At 45.5% G+C, this 21,687-nt stretch overlaps 2 protein-coding genes across 2 annotated transcripts in view; one reads left to right on the top strand and one right to left on the bottom strand.

Moving 5' to 3' along the window:
• Positions 1–8,979, top strand: part of LOC139416304 (calcium channel, voltage-dependent, beta 3a) — a 32,415-nt gene extending 23,436 nt beyond the window's left edge. Inside the window, exon 14 of the mRNA XM_071164796.1 lies at positions 4,143–8,979. Coding sequence (XP_071020897.1) covers positions 4,143–4,553 — 411 coding nt within the window. The 3' untranslated portion in view covers positions 4,554–8,979. The remainder of the gene's footprint in view (positions 1–4,142) is intronic.
• Positions 8,980–9,115: 136 nt separating this feature from the next.
• Positions 9,116–19,849, bottom strand: LOC139416303 (DEAD (Asp-Glu-Ala-Asp) box polypeptide 23). The gene is made up of 17 exons (XM_071164794.1): positions 19,737–19,849; positions 17,781–17,956; positions 16,742–16,867; positions 16,362–16,455; positions 16,183–16,248; positions 15,913–16,051; positions 14,640–14,773; positions 14,005–14,117; positions 13,371–13,514; positions 13,008–13,233; positions 12,747–12,892; positions 12,452–12,629; positions 12,069–12,311; positions 11,765–11,916; positions 11,571–11,679; positions 11,153–11,327; positions 9,116–10,008 (listed from the first exon to the last, which is right to left on the bottom strand). Exons 1-17 carry the CDS (start codon positions 19,737–19,739, stop codon positions 9,785–9,787), a joined length of 2,448 nt encoding a protein of 815 aa, XP_071020895.1. The 5' UTR covers positions 19,740–19,849; the 3' UTR covers positions 9,116–9,784.
• Between the last annotated feature and the right edge of the window lie 1,838 nt (positions 19,850–21,687).

Raw genomic sequence — 21,687 nt, 5'->3', positions numbered from 1 at the left:
AAAACGAAAACAGTTTTTTTTAATAGAAAAAACAGAAATACCTTATTCACATAAGTATTCAGGCCCTTTGCTATGAGACTCGAAATTGAGCTCAGGTGCGTCCTGTTTCCATTGATCATCCTTGAGATGTTTCTACGACTTGATTGGAGTCCACCTGTGGTAAATTCAATTGATAGGACATGAGCACACCCGTCTCTATAAAGTCCCACAGTTGGCAGTGCATGTCAGAGCAAAAAACAAGCCATAAGGTTGAAGGAATTGTCAGTAGAGCTCCGAGACAAGATTGTGTCGAGGCACAGATCTGGTGAAGGGTACCAAAACATTTCTGCAGCATTGAAGGCCCCCAAGGACACAGTGGCCTTCATCGTTCTTAAATAGAAGAAGTTGAGAACCACCAAGACTCTTCCTAGAGCTGGGTGCCCGGCCAAACTGAGCAAATGGGGGAGAAGGGCCTTGATCAGGGAGGTGACCAAGAACCGATGGTCACTCTGACAGCCCGCTTGAGTTTGCCAAAAGCCATCTAAAGGACTCAGACCATAAGAAACAAGACTCTCTCGTCTGATGAATCTGGAGGAAACCTGCCCCCATACCTACGGTGAAGCATGGTGGTGGCAGCATCATGCAGTGGGGATGTTTTTCAGCAGCAGGGACTGTGAGACTAGTTAGGATTGAGGGAAAGATGGAGCACAGTTGTATTCATTTTTATTTTATTTCACCTTTATTTAACCAGGTAGGGCAACTGAGAACAAGTTCTCATTTACAACTGTGACCTGGTCAAGATAGAGCAAAGCAGTGCGACACAAACAACAGAGCTACACATGGGATAAACAAACGTACAGTCATTAACACAATAGAAAAGTATATATACAGTGTGTGCAAATGTAGTAAGATTAGGGAGGTAAGGCAAAAAAATAGGCCATAGTGGCGAAATAATTACAATTTAGCAATTAAACACTGGACTGATTGATGCGCAGAAGATGAATGTGCAAGTAGAGATACTGGAGTGCAAAGGAGCAAAAAATAACAACATGGGAATGAGGGTGGGCTATTTACAGATGGGCTCTGTAGAGGTGCAATGGTCAGTAAGCTGCTGACAGCTGATGCTTAAAGTTAGTGAGGGAGATGTAAGTCTCCAGCGTCAGTGATTTTTCCAATTCGTTCCAGTTATTGGCAGCAGAGAACTGGGGCTGGGGCTGCCAAAGGAGGAGTTGGCTTTGGGGGTGACCAGTGAAATATACCTGCTGTAGCGCGTACTACGGGTGGGTGCTGCTGTGGTGACCAGTGAGTTGAGATAAGGTGGGGCTTTACCTAGCAAAGACTTATAGATGACCTGGAGCCAGTGGGTTTGGCAACGAATATGAAGTAAGGGCCAGCAAACGAGAGCATACAGGTCGCAGTGGTGGGTAGTATATGGGGCTTTGGTGATAAAACGGATGGCACTGTGAGACTGCATCCAGTTTGCTGAGTAGATTGTTGGAGGCTATTTTGTAAATGACATCGCCAAAGTCAAGGATCGGTAAGATAGTCTGTTTTACGAGGGTATGTTTGGCAGTGAAGGATGCTTTGTTGCGAAATAGGAAGCCGATTCTAGATTTATTTTTGGATTGGAGATGCTTAATGTGAGTCTGGAAGGAGAGTTTATAGTCTAACCAGACACCTAGGTATTTGTAGTTGTCCACATATTCTAAGTCAGAACCGCCCAGAGTAGTGATGCTAGACGGGCGGGCGGGTGAGGGCAGCGATCGGTTGAAGAGCATGCATTTAGTTTTTCTTGCATTCAAGAGCAGTTGGAGGCCACGGAAGGAGAGTTGTATGGCATTGAAGCTCGTCTGGAAGTTTGTTAACACAGTGTCCGAAGACGGGCCAGAAGTATACAGAATGGTGTTGTCTGCGTAGAGGTGGATCAGAGAATCAGCAGCAGCAAGAGTGACATCATTGATGTATACAGACAAAAGAGTTGGCCAGAGAATTGAACCCTGTGGCACCCCCATAGAGACTGCCAGAGGTCCAGACAACAGGCCCTCCGATTTGACACACTGAACACTGTCTGATGAGTAGTTGGTGAACCAGGCGAGACAGTCATTTGAGAAACCAAGGATATTGAGTCTGCCGATAAGAATGTGGTGATTGACAGAGTCGAAAGCCTTGGCCAGGTAGATGAATACGGCTGCACAGTATTGTCTTTTATCAATGGCGGTTATGATATCGTTTAGGACCTTGAGCGTGGCTGGGGTGCACCCATGACCAGCTCGGAAACCAGATTGTATAGCGGAGAAGGTACAGTGGGATTCGAAATGTTCGGTGATCTGTTAGAAGGCAGGGTAGGATAGATATAGGTCTGTAACAGTTGGGGTCTAGAGTGTCACCCCCTTTGAAGAGGGGGATGACCGCGGCAGCTTTCCAATCTTTAGGGATCTCAGACGATACGAAAGAGAGGTTGAACAGGCTAGTAATAGGGGTTGCAACAATTGTGGTGGATAATTTTAGAAAGATAGTGTCCAGATTGTCTAGCTAAGCTGATTTGTAGGGGTCCAGATTTTGCAGCTCTTCAAAACATTTCAGAAAACAATCTGGATTTGGGTGAAGGAGAAATGGGGAGGCTTGGGCAAGTTGCTGTGGGGGGTGCAGAGCCTTTGACCGGGGGAAGGGGTAGCCAGGTGGAAAGCATGGCCAGCCGTAGAAAAATGCTTATTGAAATGTTCAATTATTGTAGATTTATAAGTGGTGACAGTGTTTCCTAGAGTCAGTGCAGTGGGCAGCTGGGAGGAGGGTGCTGTTGCAGATCGCGGGGGCTATTCGATGCTAATGCAGTATGCCACATGATGTTTTTGTGCTGGTCAAGGGCAGTCAGGTCTGGAGTGAACAAAGCATTTTTAAAGAATAACCAGGCATCCTCTACTGACGGAATGAGGTCAATATCCTTCCAGGATTTTTATTTTTTATTTTACCTTTATTTAACCAGGCAAGTCAGTTAAGAACAAATTCTTATTTTCAATGACGGCCTGGGAACAGTGGGTTAACTGCCTGTTCAGGGGCAGAACGACAGATTTGTACCTTGTCAGCTCGGGGGTTTGAACTCGCAACCTTCCGGTTACTAGTCCAACGCTCTAACCACTAGGCTACGCTGCCGCCCCAATAGCCGGGGCAGGTCGATTAGAAGGGCCTGCTCGCTGAAGTGTTTTAGGGAGCATTTGACAGTGATGAGTGGTGGTCGTTTGACCCATTACCCACAATGAGGCAATGATCGCTGAGATCCTGGTTGAAGACAGCGGAGGTGTATTTAAGAGTGCATTTTGGTCAGGATTTAGGGTTGTACCTGGTGGGTCCCATGATAATTTGTGTGAGATTGAGGGCATCTAGTTTAGATTGTAGGATGGCCGGGGTGTTAAGCATATCCCAGTTTAGGTCACCTAATAGTGCAAACTCTGAAAAAAAGAACAGAGAGATCCTTGATGAAAATCTGCTCCAGAGCGCTCAGGACCTGGGGCGAAGGTTCACCTTCCAACAGGACAACGACCCTAAGCACACAGCCAAGACAACATAGGAGTGGCTTCAGGACAAGTCTCCGAATGTCCTTAAGTGGCTCAGCCAGAGCCCGGACTTGAACCTGATCGAACATCTCTGGAGAGACCTGAAAATATCTGTGTAGTGACAATCCCCATCCAACCTGACAGATCTTGACAGAATCTGCAGAGAAGAATGGGAGAAACTCCTCAAATACTGGTGTGCCAAGCTTGTAGCGTCATACCTAAGAAGACTCGAGGCTGTAATCGCTGCCAAAGGTGCTTCAACAGAGTACGGAGTAAAGGGTCTGAATACTTATGTAAATGTGATATTTCAGTTTTATTTTTAATGTGCAAAAATGTGATTAATGAGGGGGGGGGGGGAAACGATTTAATATATTTTAGAATAAGGCTGTAATGGAACAAAATGTGGAAAAAGTCAAGGGGTCTGAATACTTTCCGAACACACTGTACGTGTGATGTGTGTCCACGTGTGGTATGTGTGATGTGTGCACACGTGTGTGCCCACGTGTGGTAGTAAAAAGAGCAGGTTACTTTAGGAATCTGTCTCAGACCCTGTGATGGAGATCTTTTTTATTATCTCCCTCCCCCTCCCCCCTCTCCAACACCAAACCCCAGACCCAGAATAAGAACCAGCCCCCAGTGCAGCACAGCAGTGTGGGGGTGGAGGGTGAGGAGGTGGAGGCCCACTCCCCTCTGGAGCAGGACAGCCTGATGCCGTCTGAAGAAGGCAGCGACTCCCTGTCCCGCGGCCTCCTTGGGGGCCCACGCCTCCGGGGGGACGAGGAGGACGAGGAGCTGGTGGAGGAATTAGAAGAGGAACTAGATGAGGAGGATGAGTTTGAGTCCCCTTGCCACGCCCAAACTTACAGGGACAGGTACCCCCCTCACCGCGGTCACCGCGGGGGCGTCCACAGCACCAACGGGCATGAATCACAGGACAGGCTGCTCCAGCGCGATGCCCAGCAGGGGCACAACCAGCGCAACAACTGCCAACGCAGCCGCCCCTGGCCCCGAGACAACTACTGACATTTCTAACGTACCCTGGCCCCAAGACAACTACTGACATCTCTAGCATACCACTGGCCCCGAGACAACTACTGACATCTCTAACGTACCCCTGGCCCCAAGACAACTACTGACATCTCTAGCATACCACTGGCCCCGAGACAACTACTGACATTTCTATTGTACCCCTGGCCCCAAGACAACTACTGACATTTCTAACGTACCCTGGCCCCAAGACAACTACTGACATCTCTAGCATACCACTGGCCCCGAGACAACTACTGACATTTCTAACGTACCCTGGCCCCAAGACAACTACTGACATCTCTAACGTACCCCTGGCCCCAAGACAACTACTGACATCTCTAACGTACCCTGGCCCCAAGACAACTACTGACATCTCTAACGTACCCCTGGCCCCAAGACAACTACTGACATCTCTAACGTACCCCTGGCCCCAAGACAACTACTGACATCTCTAACGTACCCCTGGCCCCAAGACACTACTGACATTTCTAACGTACCCTGGCCCCAAGACAACTACTGACATCTCTAGCATACCACTGGCCCCGAGACAACTACTGACATTTCTAACGTACCCTGGCCCCAAGACAACTACTGACATCTCTAACGTACCCCTGGCCCCAAGACAACTACTGACATCTCTAACGTACCACTGGCCCCAAGACAATTACTGACATCTCTAACGTACCACTGGCCCCAAGACAACTACTGACATCTCTAATGTACCCCTGGCCCCAAGACAACTACTGACATCTCTAACGTACCCCTGGCCCCAAGACAACTACTGACATCTCTAACGTACCACTGGCCCCAAGACAATTACTGACATCTCCAATGTACCACTGGCCCCAAGACAACTACTGACATCTCTAAAGTACCCCTGGCCCCAAGACAACTACTGACATCTCTAACGTACCCCTGGCCCCAAGACAACTACTGACATCTCTAACGTACCACTGGCCCCAAGACAACTACTGACATCTCTAACGTACCCCTGGCCCCAAGACAACTAGCTATACCCAAACTACAACTTTGGCCACAAGACACCCACTTGTACACAATAAGTGTGCTCCTTGTCCCCAACCACTCACCCTAACTATGGAAACAATGTAGTACCAATTGTCCCCAAAACAATTACTGACTGCTGTGCACATTACCACCTTCTACAATCACACACTTCCAGGCTTACGGTTTTACTCATTCTGATTAGCTGGGGTCATGTTAATCAGATAAAAGGCTATACGTCAACAGGGCTACTCACCTCCACAATAGCAAGCTATAACTACTGGCTGTAGGTCAAGTCAAATGTTAAGATTCTTTGCATAAGGTTTCTCTATTTTAGAATGACACATTTACTGGCCTTAAATCCCTAAGACGTTTATGTATCTTTATTATTGCATGTATGATTATTTTAGGACTATTTGCACATTATGGTCAGAACAGGAACGATAGGCTCTTTCTGGATAAACAAAAGTAGGAATGTCTACATTTTACTTATCTGCTATGGGAAATAGTAATGCATCCGAATATATATTGTACATATTGAATGGGCACCTGGTTATAATCAACTTGGTCTCAGAGCATTTAGTATTATTCTGTATGTAAATCCTGGACACTCAATTAAGTATATGTTACGTTTCATATGGTATGTACTAATTTGTGAATGTCAATCAGTCATTTCATATGATATGTGTCAATTACAATTCATAAGATATGTTACAAATCTGCAAAATGTACAATATGTTGAGAATTTGCAAAACGTACAATATGTTACGAATTCCAATTAGTTGTGGCTAACGTTAGCTAGGTGGCTAACGTTAGCTACACTAGGGGTTAGAAGATAGGTTAACGGGTTAGGGGAAGGGTTAGCTAAAAGAGTTAAGGTTAGGCTTATTGTTCAAGGAAGGGTTAGCTAGGTGGCTAACGTTAGCTACACTAGGGGTTAGGGTTAGGAGATAAGTTAACGGGTTAGGGGAAGGGTTAGCTAAATGAGTTACGGTTAGGCTTATTTTTCAAGGAAGGGTTAGCTAAGTAGTTGCAAAGTAGCTAAAAAGTAGTAGTTGCTAATTAGCTCAAATTGCCAGTGATGAGATTCACGCAACCTTTGGGTTGCTAGACATTCGCGTTATACGCCCACTCATCCACTCTGCTCAATCACTCATCGTTTTTTGCCTTTAGTAACCTTCTGTCTTATGTAACCATACCAAACATAACATACTAATTTGAGTGTCCTGGATTTACATTGACTATGTTATGTCTAGTCTATGAGACCAGGCTGTTATAAGTATTTATATTTTGGGGTTTATTTAATTTTGTCAGTATGGACTTCTTCCTGATTTCAGTTCAGATAGTTTTTACTGAGAAGATGCTGAATGTTTTGGGAGAGGCAAAGGTACGCAGGCCTCGATACGGTGATCTGTATGTTAGTGCCGTAAAGCTGCAGTATATTCACATATCTTGTTTTTGTCATTACACATATCACCATGAGTTATGAAGGGAATGTATCAAATCAATATTACTCTTAACACAAACACACACAGACAAGCAAACATCCGTGGAAGCTGCTGAGGGGAGGACGGCTCATAATAATGGCTGGAAAGGAGCAAATGGAATGGCATCAAACACATGGAAACATTAAGGTGCCACCAACCTCCTGTGGCACACAGAGGCACATGCAAGCAGACACACACACACAAATTCAGGCATCAAAATAATGCAATATCGCATGCCTTTTTTACGACTCCAGCTGCCCCTAGTGGTGGGCTGATCTCACTCCTTCCTCTGATTGTCCTCCAGTTGTGGAGCACATTTTTTATTGTAGCATCCGCACAACGTCCCTTTTACACTCACTTATATGAGTCTCCAAACACCAGGCAAGAGAGAGAGAGAGCACTTCATACCAAGCACAACCTATTCAGGCTGTTTGGAAGTGTTTGTCAGACACATTCAACACATAGCATCTCCTCTGAACCCCTTTGTTTCAACTGTCTCTATACTGTATGTGTACTGCAGTTTTACTGTCAACCTCATGAAGCAGATCCACAAGTCTACCTATATCGGAAGGTTTTTGATCCAACCAATCACTTATTTGTGCTCAACTGATCACTACATTCATTGGCTAATTATGTGTGGAACTTGTGATGTGGTCTCCTGGATTTCAAAAGGACTCACAGCTATAGCAACTGTGACATGATACCATATACCTGCATGGTTAGTCTATGAACCGATCAGTTGGGCATATTGTGGAACAAAGATCCGCATGAACAGGGTCCCTGCGGACCAAGTCTGGGGACTAACTGCTTCCATGTCTAATAGGCAACTTTATAGTGTTCTGTATTATTTGAAAAATCACAGCATGATTGAAAAAAATAAGAAAATAATTCTATGCAAGTGTTGCATGAAACCTGATTGTTTCTTTTTGCAGTTCTTCTACACTTTTAATGCATCGATTCTGATTCTCCTCGTTATTTCTTAGTAATATTCTTGTTGACGATTCTGTTTGTAAAAAGGCAGTCACTCCTCTGAGTTACAAATTAACCACAATTAATTAACCATTTAAAAAGCAGAATGCATCTCAAATATGGAGTAACCTGACTATAACGGGGAATAATGAAACATAGATTCAAATTACAACATTAATGAATAAGGAGAAGTGTGGGAACAGGTTCCGACACGTGTATTCACTAGAAACGGAAAAGGGAAAACTGTTGAGTATTTCCTTCCCCCAGAATTCTCTCTCTTAACGATACAAAAAGGCAGATTTTTTTGTTAATTGCCCAAAATGTTTTACTTTCGAATGTGTGTTCTATTGAGCACAGTTTGGATTGGCTCTGAAGCTATTTATTCCCACCTGCTCCTCGACGACCTATCAGAGAGAGGGATTGAGCGACTTGCTAAATGCAGCCTTGCAAGTCTTCGCTCAATTAAGAGATTTTCACTGTACTTTGGAGGAATGTGACTTTCAAAGCCGACCAATGTAGTAATTGACAATGAAAAGGTTTTTCGATTTATGAAGCACAATTTATACAAGGGTTATAGTTTAGTTTCCTGTCTTATATTCTGTATGCAATACAAAGCCTAACATTGAAAGAGTTAAAAACGCCTTAACCCTTCTGAACTTCCTCTTTTTTTGTGTAAGTAGAAGAAAAATCCATTGCACTAATTTTGTTTTTTGATGGTTGCTTTGTAATGCAATAACTGCACTAAATTATAACCATGTATTATCTATTCACCGGACTCAATCACAGTGTGCTAGCGTGACCCGACGCTCCTTTCCTCAATTTCTGAGACGAAAAAAAAAAAAGAAGAGATTTCCTGCCTGTCGCTGTATAGAATGCTTTCTATTTAAGAATATATTAGTAAAAATGCTAAGTAAAATAAAACTAAGTAAAATAAACATTACATTTTATGTACTTTTAATGCTGCCATTGTCATGTGCTTTCTTGAACGTTGTAGTTCTTAGGACAGCAATCTTATCAATTCCCTGGACTCGATTGACATCAGAGAACCTTTGTAGGGCTCTGGTGAGATCAGTTTATGAAAGACTTATTTTAAAACGGTGTCAGTCAAAAGTTAGGTTTTATTCACTTCATAGAATTCAACGTAGCAAACATCACATTCCAAAATACTCATCATAACCAGCTGACTGATGAAAGAAAACACCACATCTACCATGTTTCTCTGGGAGACAAAAGGTATTCAATGTATTGGTCTTTTTACACAATTTTAAAACTTGTCACAACAGGGCTAACTCCAATTTAAAAAATAATAATACACAATCACACTACAACATTTCTGTCTTGGCCTTTTGGGACCGCTTGTGTGTTGTTACAGGGGCTCTTTGAAATAAGTGTAGGTTTGGCGCTCACATGACCTTCCATTAACATCCCTTCCCCACACAGACCAAGAGGCCCTCTATTCTCCTGTAGCAAAAACCAAAACCAGAATATGAACCCCCAGGCCCTTCCATCAGCCTAACATTTTGTACAGTAGCCGAGCTACAGAAGGGGAAGCCTAACAATGGAGGAATGAGAAAGGAGGACTGAAGAGAGTGGCAAGACTGAGAAAGAGAAAGGTAATGAGAAAAGAACAGAAGACACAGGAAGGAAGGAGGGGGGATACCGTAGGTGTTGAGAGACTGCAAAAACATATGATTAAAACGAGTGAAAACCCAGTGTGTGTGGTGGCAGGTCCTAGGGCGGCGTAACCATTTAACATGATCTGGCACGTCAGGCGAAGATGGTCTCCTCGCGTCTCTTCTTAGTGAGGATGGTACCAGGCTTGTGCTGGGCGTCGGGGTGGTTGGACAGCTCGGGGGGGCAGGTGGACACGGGGCTCTCCAGGAAGGCCTGCTTCAGGTCGTAGAACACTGACGAGTCCTCCTTGGTGAGGAAGGTCAGTGCCACGCCGCTCTTCCCAGCACGACCCGTACGACCGATACGATGGATGTAGTCTGGAGGGGAGGGCGAAGGGGCAACGTCACAATATGAAGTAAGACAAAAAGATCTACACAGCAGTTAAAGCATTAAAAACTAAATCCACGACTGAAACTTAAGTCGATATTCAGATCGACTGTCTGGGACCAAGTTAACCTTGCAGAATGTACATGCTTAACGATCTGCATGCTATTGTGTCAATTAGGGGAAAACTGCAAGAAACCTTTACTCTTCCACACACACACTGCGCCCAACTTTAAAAACACTAGGCACCAAACATAATTGAAGGAGCACCAGAAAGAGGTTGATTTTTAATACGGTTAGGCTGACATCAATCTCATGAGCAGCAGCCGTTTTTCCTTTCTTCCTGTGCTCACCAAATTGGCCTAGACGTAAGTAGTCAAGTTACCAGCTTATTATATAGCTAGGTAGCATGACTGAACAAGGTCGTTTGTGATCAAAACCAATAATTCGACGCCCGGGATTACTTTCACGGTTTGTGAAGTTATAGAAAGTGCGTGTGATTCCGCGATATAAAAGGAGGAGAGGTCGCTCTGGTAATATGGGTCATGTTTTTTGGAATGGTTTGAGCTGGACACGAGCACTTTTCTTCGCTGTCAAGCATAACTGTCGTGAAGATGCGCTCCATTTGTCCTCTCTGGCACTCTGGAGACTCAAGACAGCGAACTTGCAAAGTCTACTCTAAATGATATTCTTTACATATTATATATATTTTTTAACTGATGGAGGAATAGATACTCCATACGCCGCTGTGACAGAGAACTTTAACCCCAGTCTACAAATATGGAAGGCAGTACAAAGTCTCTATGACGTAACAAAATCCAACAGACAGGCGAGGGACCTAGAGCTGGAACGATAAAACTGAAAATGATCGACACTGACCATACCGATCACTTATCGCAGGCATTTCACTAAAATCGTTTATTACAAGTTGCCCACACTAGAGAAATGTGATTGTTAAATGGGCAAATTGATGGCTACAACCATCAAACTAGTAGTGCAACTGTGGTGCACATTAATGTTATAAACATATCGTTCTATTTATCATCAACGCATCAATTCAGGGATTTGATCGCGATATGGATTTTCCTCCACGTCGCCCAGCTCGAGAGACCCCAGGGTCAAAGGTCATGGTCTTACCCTCGATGTTCTTGGCCATGTCGTAGTTGAGCACCATGGATACGTCGTGGATGTCGATACCTCTCCCAGCCACGTCGGTGGCCACCAGGATGTCCTTGGCTCCAGCCTTCAGGTTGGACAGAGCAAACTCTCTCTGCTCCTGGCCCTTGCCACCGTGCAACGTGCAAGCATTGTACTGAAAGAGACCAGGCGAGAGAGAGAGGGAGAGAAACATCATTAGAAAGAGAACCATTATCAACCTCCTGGTTCCTAGCGTAGCCATAGTAGTGGTGAAAGGATGACAAAAGGTCAAAATAGATGTATTTGAGGTGCCCTTGATTTAGCACTGCGTTTGCACTTTTGGAGCTATTCCAGTCGTTACATTGTACCAGGAAAACAAAACAGCACAGCTCAGGTATAAGAAAGTATGAGGTCTCACCCCCATCTTCTCCAGAGACTTGGCCAGCACGTCGACACCCTTCTTCTGGTTGACGAAGATGATGATGGGCGGCTCAAACCCGCGTGCCAAAACATCCAGCAGCCTCTTCCTGGAAGACGAGACAACAAGGGAGACTCGGCATTAGCTACAGCTTCAGGGATAGAAGTGATATGTGTGTCTCTCGAGTCTGTTACCTCTTCTCTCCCTCTCCCATGAGCAGGACCTTCTGTTCCACTCTCTCGTGGGGTTTACCAGCTGAACCGATGTACACTACGGCCGGACGACGCAGGTAGTTACGGGCCAACCGTTCTACCGCCGCGGGCATGGTAGCTGTGAACATGACCGTCTGAGAAACAGAGCGAGAAGGAGAGAGACAGATGGAAGGAGGAAAGACAGGGGAAAGAGAATTCTCTTCTTAAATTGTACAGCTAGCTATAAAAAAAGAAAGATATTTTCTTCAGTGTGTGTTTATCTGCTACGGCTTTAACAATCTCTCACCTGTCTGTACTTGTGTTTTCCCATCTCGAAGTTCATCTTCATTTTCTCGGGGTCCTCTGCTTCGTCCGTGTCTGGTTTCTGATTGGTCACAGGGATGTACTCCAGGATCTTCTGGACGTCAGGCTCGAAGCCCATGTCTATCATGCGGTCAGCCTCGTCCAGTACCACGTAGGTACAGCGGCCCAGGACCAGGTATCTGTTCTCCAACACGTCTATCAGACGACCTGGGGTGGCTATCACTATCTGGAAACACACGCGTTTACTCAGACCTCACAAGCACGCGTCTTAATATGGGCAATAATATTGTGTGCGCGTGAATCTGCATGTTTGCGTGTCTGTGTGTGCAAAAATGTGTGTGTGTGTGTTGTTTTCTAGTGTCTGACCTCGCAGCCCATCCGGAGGCGGAATCCCTGGTCCTCCCTGGAGATACCTCCAATGACAGCCACGGTGCGAATGCCCAGAGGTTTCCCAAACTTAAGGGTCTCCTCCTCGATCTGCTGCGCCAGCTCACGGGTGGGGGCCAGGATCACTGCATACGGACCCTGGTCCGAGTCCTCAATCCTACAGGGACAGGGGAAAGAGGGGGGTGAGAAGGATGTGTGCTTTGGATGAAGGACATGCAACTCTTGGGAGAGTAGTTTGAGGGGTAACCCTCTGGCTGGGGAGGCGACCCCTCACCTTTCATCCTTAGGCAGGGTCGTGATCCAGACCAATAGGGGGATGAGGAAGGCAGCCGTTTTACCGCTACCCGTCTCAGCCACGCCGATGATGTCGCGGTTCTGTAAGCCAATGGGGATGGCTTGTCTCTGGATAGGCGTTGGATCCTGGACAACAAGGGAAACAAAGAGGCCATTTTTTATACAGCAAGCAGCGGCTTCAGCGCTGGATCAGGGGAAAGGCCCAAAGGTGGCGTGGGCATGCCAAGTCCTCACAGCTGACCTTGTAGCCACAGTTGTCGATGACCTCCACGATGTGTGGGGGTAGGTTGTACTCCTTCCAGTTCCTGATGGGGTGGGGGATCTTGCCACCCTTGGTGGTGATACTGTAATCCTCCCTGAAGATACGCCAGTCCCTGTCCGCCATCTCCTCCAGCTTCTTCTGGGACCAGTGCCTGTCATCCCAACGCTGCTTGGCCTCCTTCTTATGAACCTTCTTCAGTCGCACCCTGAGGAGCGGGAAGGTGACGGCGCAGAGGTTAGAGGACGGCAATTACCCGTTTGAAGCTGTTTCAAAGACATCGATACCAATGCTTTGTAGTGGGCGTGGTAGTTTGTCAGGTGTGTATGTGTGCGCGTGACTCACTCCTCCTGCTCCTTCTCCTCCAGTGTGCGTCTCGTCTCCATCATGTCCACGTAGAAATGGGACTGGTCTTTCTTCTGTTGCTTGAGGTCGATCCCAGCAATGAAGCCCCGGCCATACAGCTGGACCTGGTGCTTCTCCTTATAACTAAGAGACGGAGGCAGAGCGGGATATTAGGTGGGAAGGGAGCAGGCGGCATAGGAGAGAGGCAAATGTCTATTGAAGGAGCAAAGTTGTTCAAGGTTAGCGATATGCGTCGCTCTCTCGGATCGGAACGTGTCTCTCAGATCCGAAACTGGCACGGGCCTGTTTTCCCACGGTCCTTTTCAGAACGGGTCTGACGGCCCTGTCAAACCCGTTCCGAAAAGGACCGTGGAAAAACAGACCTGTGCATATTTCGGATCTGAGAGACGCGTTCAGAACCGGTGAGAGAGAGCGAGAGAGAAACCTCCAGCCAAACGCTGCCAGCTCCATAAATAAACAAGTGACATTGACCAAATTAGCCAGTTACGTGTCCTTACAAACAGCCTATAACAAATTACTCCGCATTTCGTCTCTGTTGGACCCGTGAAGGCCTCTAATTCAGACACGTTGGTGAAACTGAATTCATCATCCCAGCGTTCATATGCAGACTCACATGGGGTTGTAGTCGGTAGACGTGTCTTCAGAGGCATCCCACTCAAAGACAAACTTCCTGTCGTTCAGGTGACGTGTCCGCCGGCGCTTCTTAGTCCCGCCCAGGTAACGCTCCTGATTGGACAGAGACGGCACAGTACACCGGCTCAAACACTTAGTTCAACCAATCATATCAAAGCTCACTCCTCCTAGCCTGTACCACCCGCACACTGACTCGGTACCGGTGCCCCCTGTAATAGCCTCGTTATTGTGTTACTTTTTATTTTAGTCTACTTGGTAAGTATCTTCTTCTTCTTGAACTGCACTGTTGGTTAAGGGCTTGTAAGTAAGCATTTCACGGTAAAGTCTACACTTGTTGTATTCGGCGCATGAGACAAAGTTTGATTTGACAAAAATGAGAATCTCCAGTGAACATGTTTTTAGTCCAGGGTCATAATCACTAGGCACCAAACACAGGACGACAGACTCAAACAGACAGGGACGACATCACGTTGTCCAATAAGAAACATTGTTTCCATTTTCTGTTGCAAAAAATGTAGCTATGTTTTGCTACGGTATCCATGAATGAATACAACCCAGAAATGAGCCTGTTTTCCTGAAACCAGCCCATGGCAGAACCTCAATCTCCAGACATACCTTGATGGCCTGGAGCTCCTTGCCCTTATCCTTCTCCTCTCTGATCTTCTGTCTTCCGTCATCCGCTTGGTCCCCGTTGTTCTCCCGCTCCATCCGCTCTCTCCGTTCTCGTCTGTCCCTCTCCTGGGGGTCCTCTGGGACACGGGACAGATATACACTTTGTGAGCCGACAGTATTTTCAATGGAACTGTTAAAACAACTTACACCCTAACTCCAAGCACTGTCAGAGACCGAACCAGAGGTCTAACAGTTAGATACCCAACATCCAGAAACCTAGGTCATGTTCAGTGGGGTGCATGTTACTGAACGTTTAGATAGAAACACGTGATGTAGAACAGACGTGCTTCTCTGTCGTGTAGAATAGGGAATCAGTTAAGTTCTTTAGAAGACATTTCTATCAGCGACATTCAGAATATTGCGACCTGACTAACCCCACATAGAATAACTATCTTCAAAGTAATGACTTGGGACGTCGAGTTATGAAGTGAAAGCTTCTTTTAGTAATAATACTCGTTCACGTTACATTTAACAACTTTAGATTCTACAAACAAAAGAAAGTTGCTAGCGAAAGTCAGGATAATCATTTGTCACTTGTACATAACTGGCACATTATTTTTCTATTACCTGTCGCAAGGCATTCTGGTACTTGCAGTCAATAGCGTAATCCAATACAACATAAATATGAATGTAGTTCTCTCAATCTCCATCACACAAATTCTAAAACAATTACATATGTAAATAACTGTAAAGAAAATATATTTAGATACAGCTCAATTAATTAACTGTAAACATTAACTCTGTAACCCATTAAAAGTTACAACACCCAAAGCTTCTCCTACTCACCCACCATCTTCCTCCCGACTAACCCCAAGCCCCTCCTACTCACCCACCATCTTCCTCCCGACTAACCCCAAGCCCCTCCTACTCACCCACCATCTTCCTCCCGACTAACCCCAAGCCCCTCCTACTCACCCACCATCTTCCTCCCGACTAACCCCAAGCCCCTCCTACTCACCCACCATCCTCCTCCCGACTAACCCCAAGCCCCTCCTACTCACCCACCATCTTCCTCCCGACTAACCCCAAGCCCCTCCTACTCACCCACCATCTTCCTCCCGACTAACCCCAAGCCCCTCCTACTCACCCACCATCCTCCTCCCGACTAACCCCAAGCCCTTCCTACTCACCCACCATCCTCCTCCCGACTAACCCCAAGCCCCTCCTACTCACCCACCATCTTCCTCCCGACTAACCCCAAGCCCCTCCTACTCACCCATCATCTTCCTCCCGATGTCCTGGAACATCCTCCTCTTCTTCCTGTCCTCATCGATAGTCTTCTTCCTCTCCTCAGTCTGCTGCTGCCTCCTTTTCAGAGCCTCCGCCTCGCGCTCCGCCTTGGACAGGAACTTGGGCTGAGAGAGAAAGGCATTCAAAATCATGAGGAGAAACTTAGCTTAACATTCTTAATTCGTACACTCCCATCTTGCTCCTCACTGCAACACCCAACAGATTGACTCTCAAACGAGCACTGTTAAGGTCTCACCTTTGCCTCCGCCTCCTCCTCTGCCTTCTTCTTGGCTAGAAGTTCCTCTAGAGACAGTGGCTGGACCTAAGAGAGATGCAGAGAAATACTCATTATGAAACACAATGCAACTCGAGGTACATCACAACGTGGTAGTTAGCTGGGCTTGGGAGAATAGCGAGACCACTCCCTGGTCTTACCTTGCTTTTCTTCTTTTTCTCATCTTCCTCATCCTCCTCTTTCTTCAAATCCTTCTCCCTCTTTATCCTGTCCTTGGACTTGGGGGAGACGCTTCTGTAAGGAGAAGTAACCACTCAAGTTGAAAAGGTAGCGGAAAACGATTTGAAAATGTCTCTGCATATTGCGTGATGTTTTAAAGACGCATAGCTCACACTCAGTTCCTGAACGGCACAACGTGGGAGTGTTCCAGATAAACATTCTGCTGAGAACCATCATATCTTTATAACGCCTCTGGATGGAGCCATATCAATAGGACACCTTGATCTTGTTATTCGGCTCAAGCCGGCACCGAATAGTCACACGGTGACTAAAAACACCAGTCTGATTCAAGCCTACAGACCTGGATTTCTTGTTGCAGTCTTTGTCTCTGCGGTGACCGTCCTTATCGCGGTCCTTGCGACCCCTCTCTCTGTTCTTGTCCCGGTCGTGCTCCTTTTCTCTCTCCTTGTCCTTCAGACGGCGATCTCTGGAGGGGGACGGAAAGGTCAGAGACATAGAAATATTACCAACCTGCGATAAACCCACTGGAAGTTGACTTGAAATGACAACAACAAGGTTCCAGTTTAACATTTACTAAACCGTATTAGCGCACTACATGGCTGCCATTGCACTCAGGCCAGGTTCATCAACGATACTGCTGCGCAGGCGCACTAATAACAGAGTGAAAGCCCCGTAATAACAGAAATATAGGGATACTTAAAACATGAACTTAACAAAGGACACCTTTCAAATACAGTGGAAAGCGAGTCAGATAGCAGGCGTGGTTCGCCTAGCCAGAATAGTTTTGATCAGTCGGTCACACATCTTCCCTACAGGTCGAAACGCACCGCTGCATGAAAAACGTACCTCACTCCAGGGATGGAAGATGTTGCTGTACTCCTAATATTGGAATGGCACGTAGAACATTGCATTGAACAACAAAGGATAGTCAGCCAATCAGGCTCAGAATGGACTACTTCGTTGCGCTGTGGAAATGTCAAAATAAAATTCCAAAATGGCTGCTCTGGCTTCTGCTACCTAGCACGAGGACAAAAAAGGCTGTTTAAATACAGCGTTTCCAAACCCTGGACCTGAAGTACCACCAACAGTACACATTTTTATAGTAACCCTGGACAAGCACACCTGACTCAACTTGTCAACTAATCATCAAGCCCTCAATGAGCTGAATGAAGTGTTTGGCCAGGACCAGGGCTGGAAAACACTGTTTTAGAGAATGGGAATATTAAAGGTACAGCAGCATCTTCCATCCCTGGATTCCATTAAGGCAGCAGTGCATTTCAATCTGTAGGGAAGCTGTACTTAATGCACCCGAAAGGTTGAAACTATTCGGGCAGGTTGTTCGCATTCACCCACGACCAATAATTCTGCGTCATTCAAACCTTTCTGCGGATTTGGATCGGTTGCGTTCACGAGAGCGTTGGCGAGGTTTCCGGTCCTTAGACGGGGAGCCTTTGCGTTCACGCTCTCGTGAGCGACTGCGTTTCCGCTCCCGATCCTTATCCTTGACTCCTGAGGTCTCTGCTGCATTGTTCTTGTCGGTTGGATCACCAGCCATCTGTGAGGACAGAATGAATATAGCTTCGAGTTGTAGGTGGTCAAGTCCATGTTACCATCGTCTCAGTGTATTACGTCCCCAACCCCCACTATTATGTTCTGATTGTACATGAAATCGATAAATGGAGACAACACTTAATGGTATAACCATCATCCTATCAACTAGCTAATCACAAAAAAAGACAACGATAATTTGATTCAAGTGTTTTAGTGCTGGGCTGGAATAAATAATTGCACGCTCAATAACTATCTAGCTAGCTCTCTCTAATGAGTTGGTGATCGGTTAGTGAACTAGCTAAATGTCAGGTAATTATCTACCTAGGTAGCTACTGAGGTAACTAGCAAGTATGATATTATCATCATGATTTTTTCTTCATTAGCCCATTGTTAATGCAGTACCAAATGTTTTGCGTGTCAGCCGTCAAGTTTTCAAGATATTGGACTTCCAAGAAGCAAATACGGAGTTCCAAACAACTGAGAACTCTGACTTCCAACTTCAGTGTGTTTCAAGACAACTGGTAACTCGGGGGGGGGGGGGGAACTAACTGACTGGGAAAAACAGTTTAACAGTCATCCTACTCGGAATCCCGAGTCGGAAAAGTAGACATCTCTTTAGAGCACGTACTTTCCGACCTGAAGTTTTTTTTCTTCCCCCCCCCAGAGTGCCCATGCTGTGTTCAAGACAACTGGGAACTCTGAAAAATGTGGTTAAATCATGACCATAGTGATCTTCAGGTCAGAAATGTCCAAGTTCCCAGTTTGAACACAGTACCAGTTGCCTTGAAAGCACCACCTGTGTCACTTCCACATCATCATGATGATACAAAATGGAAGTGACACTTTTGCTGCATTCAAACAACTTGAGAGCTCAGGACTCTGAAATCTCAGACTTCAGTGCATTCAAAACAACTGGGATTTGAGGGGGGGGGGGAACGAGCTCCGACAGGGAAAACGCGATTGTAACGGTCATCCAACTCAGAATTCCATCTCGGGTCTCTTTCTAGAGCTCTGTCTTACTGACCTTTAGATCACTGACGTAATTATTTGACCTCCGAGTTCCCAGTTGTTTTGAACCGGCATTTGCTTCTTGAAAATCCTATATTTTATGGTGTGTTCAAGACAACTGGGAACTCTGGAAAAATACAAGGTCAAATCATGACATCAGCGATCTTTAGGTCAGAAAGTCAGCATTCTCGGAGGCCCAAGTTCCCAGATGGAATTCTGAGTTGGATGACCATTCAAAAATATATTTACCAGTCTGAGGTCCCCCCTAGAGTTCTCAGTTGTCTAAATGCCACGTTCAAAACAACTGGGAACTCGGAAAAACACGAGGTTAAACCATTACGTCAGTGATCTTCAGGTCAGAAAGCCGGAGTTCTAAAAAGAAGCCCGAGTTGGAATTCTGAGTTGGATGACCATTCAAATCGATGTTACCCCAGTCGGAGCTCGTTTTTTCCGAGTTCCCAGTTGTTTTGAACGCGGAATTAAAAACTTGACCGCTGACATGCAAAACATTCTGGGACAGTATCAACGCTGGGCTAAAGAAGAAAAAAGGCGATTTAGTGGATTTTATCTTTAACTTCCTAACGTTACGTAGCTAGATAGCTAACTTTAGATACTAGCTAGCAAGCAAGCTCGTTAACGACTGGGGGACAGATTATAGAACTAAAACACGTTTCATGGATTAAAGTCCAAACGTTATTTATAAACACTGCAACTGTAAGGTTTTACAGCATAACATAAGTAGGTAAAAATGCATGTATATAACTTAAAATACGAACCATGGTCTCTTAAAAACAAGATGCTTACGAACTATCTTCGTTTTACCAAGCCGCCATGTTGCACGACGCCACAAATGAAAAGAACAGCGGGTTCTGGTAATTGTGGTTTTCTAGAGGCATTGCACAGTGTAGGTTCAGCATGGTGTTAAAACCATTTCCCTACATTTCCCAAGAAACACCGGTACAAGGTTAGGGCCCACATTGTTTAGAACAGGGATACCTAAATGCCTGCGTGGTAATTCGTTGAGCTGTTATGCACGTTTGAAACGCAAGGTGGCGCAAGCTTGCTTATGTGTTTTCAACAGACGAGAAGCAAGTCTGCTACGCTCTGATAGATAGTCGAGTCAATGATGTAGTAGCCTATGTAAACAACATAATACAGCCTATGGATACAGTAGGCGAGATATAAAGAGACTGTTCTACACATTTATTCATTGAAGATCCCCAAGTTGATGCAATAAACAAGAGAAGAGTCCTTATATTATGAGATACATCCTGCAGAATGTTCTCATGAGTTACATGTATTGTAGCAAATTATGTTTGCATTCTTTCTTTTATTTGTTTGGAACCTAGTTTACTTGTTAATCCCTGGTCCCCGTCTAAATGGAACAAACAGTACATGTAGTCTTCGAGTATTGAGGAATCTTTAGCAAATTGTCATTTAAACAGAGCCCCTCGGACAACTGAAAGGAAGACTGCATTCTAATAATACTTCTACTAATATAAATGGTGGTCATTTTATTCTTAGATGATGGATGTTGATAATGGTTTAATAATCTGTGTTTCCCTTCCATTGAGAGAGGAACACTCCATTAGAGTTATCTTATTAAGAGAACAGAAACATTCTATCAATCCATTAGGCTTACATTGGTTGAAATTCATTTGTGGCATTCCACTTCTATACTCACATTTGATTTGATATTTCACTATGACTTTAGTATAACATTAAAAGGAAAGGAAATCCACCATGCAACATCAAAAATGTCCCCTAACTGTGTATTGCCTATTATTGAGAAGGGCCTTCGCATTCATCTGCAGTATCACGAAACAGTTAGGTGATCGAGAGATGGAGGGAAAGGGGAAAAGAGACACCCAGTTCCATTTAGCCAGGTGTGATTTAGTCAGCCATCTATTAATGTAGAGACTATCAATCACGTTCCAGTCATTGAATCACAGGTGTTTCTCTCAGAACCAATTCCTGCCCGGCTGCCCCTCACCTTTCCCCCATCTGTCCTTATTGTTCCCCTTTACCCCCTCTGCACAGTCCCTTGCAGCCGCCACTTGATTCCTGGGCCCGCCTCTCCCTATTCCACTGTGAGCCACGTGCGTTATATGCTCCACTCTCTACCGACTCTGCACCGTAGTCTGCAGATTTTCAAAGCAGAATGCCTCTCTCTGAAATTGAGGATTGTTGTATCTGGAAGATCTGGTTAAAGGATTTGCTTTATCTGCCATTTGGAGACACACACGGACACAATCCCACATCCACAAGAGGACACACACGGACACAATCCCACATCCCACGAGAGGACACACACGAACCCAATCCCACATCCACAAGAGGACACACACGGACACAATCCCACATCCACAAGAGGACACACACGGACACAATCCCACATCCACGAGAGGACACACACGGACACAATCCCACATCCCACGAGAGGACACACACGGACACAATCCCACATCCCATGAGAGGACACACACTTGTATCAGTCACTGTACTGTAACTGTCTTCATATCATATCTCAATAGTCATATTCATATCTCAATCTCTACTATGGTCTGTGCAAAGGTAAACACAGAGTTTAAGGACAGACAGCCTCGCCAGGAGCTGAGACGGGAGAGGAATTGATTCTTATTCTGGGCCTGCCTTTGGCTCCAGGGGGACATTGAGAGAGAGGTGCGGAGCAGCTATGGATGAGAAAACTATATCAGCATGGAGACA

This window comes from Oncorhynchus clarkii, chromosome 9 (assembly GCF_045791955.1).
Source record: "Oncorhynchus clarkii lewisi isolate Uvic-CL-2024 chromosome 9, UVic_Ocla_1.0, whole genome shotgun sequence".
Lineage (NCBI taxonomy): Eukaryota > Metazoa > Chordata > Actinopteri > Salmoniformes > Salmonidae > Oncorhynchus > Oncorhynchus clarkii.
The sequence above is the reverse complement of the archived record's forward strand: the minus strand, read 5'-3'. Positions and strand labels throughout refer to the sequence as shown.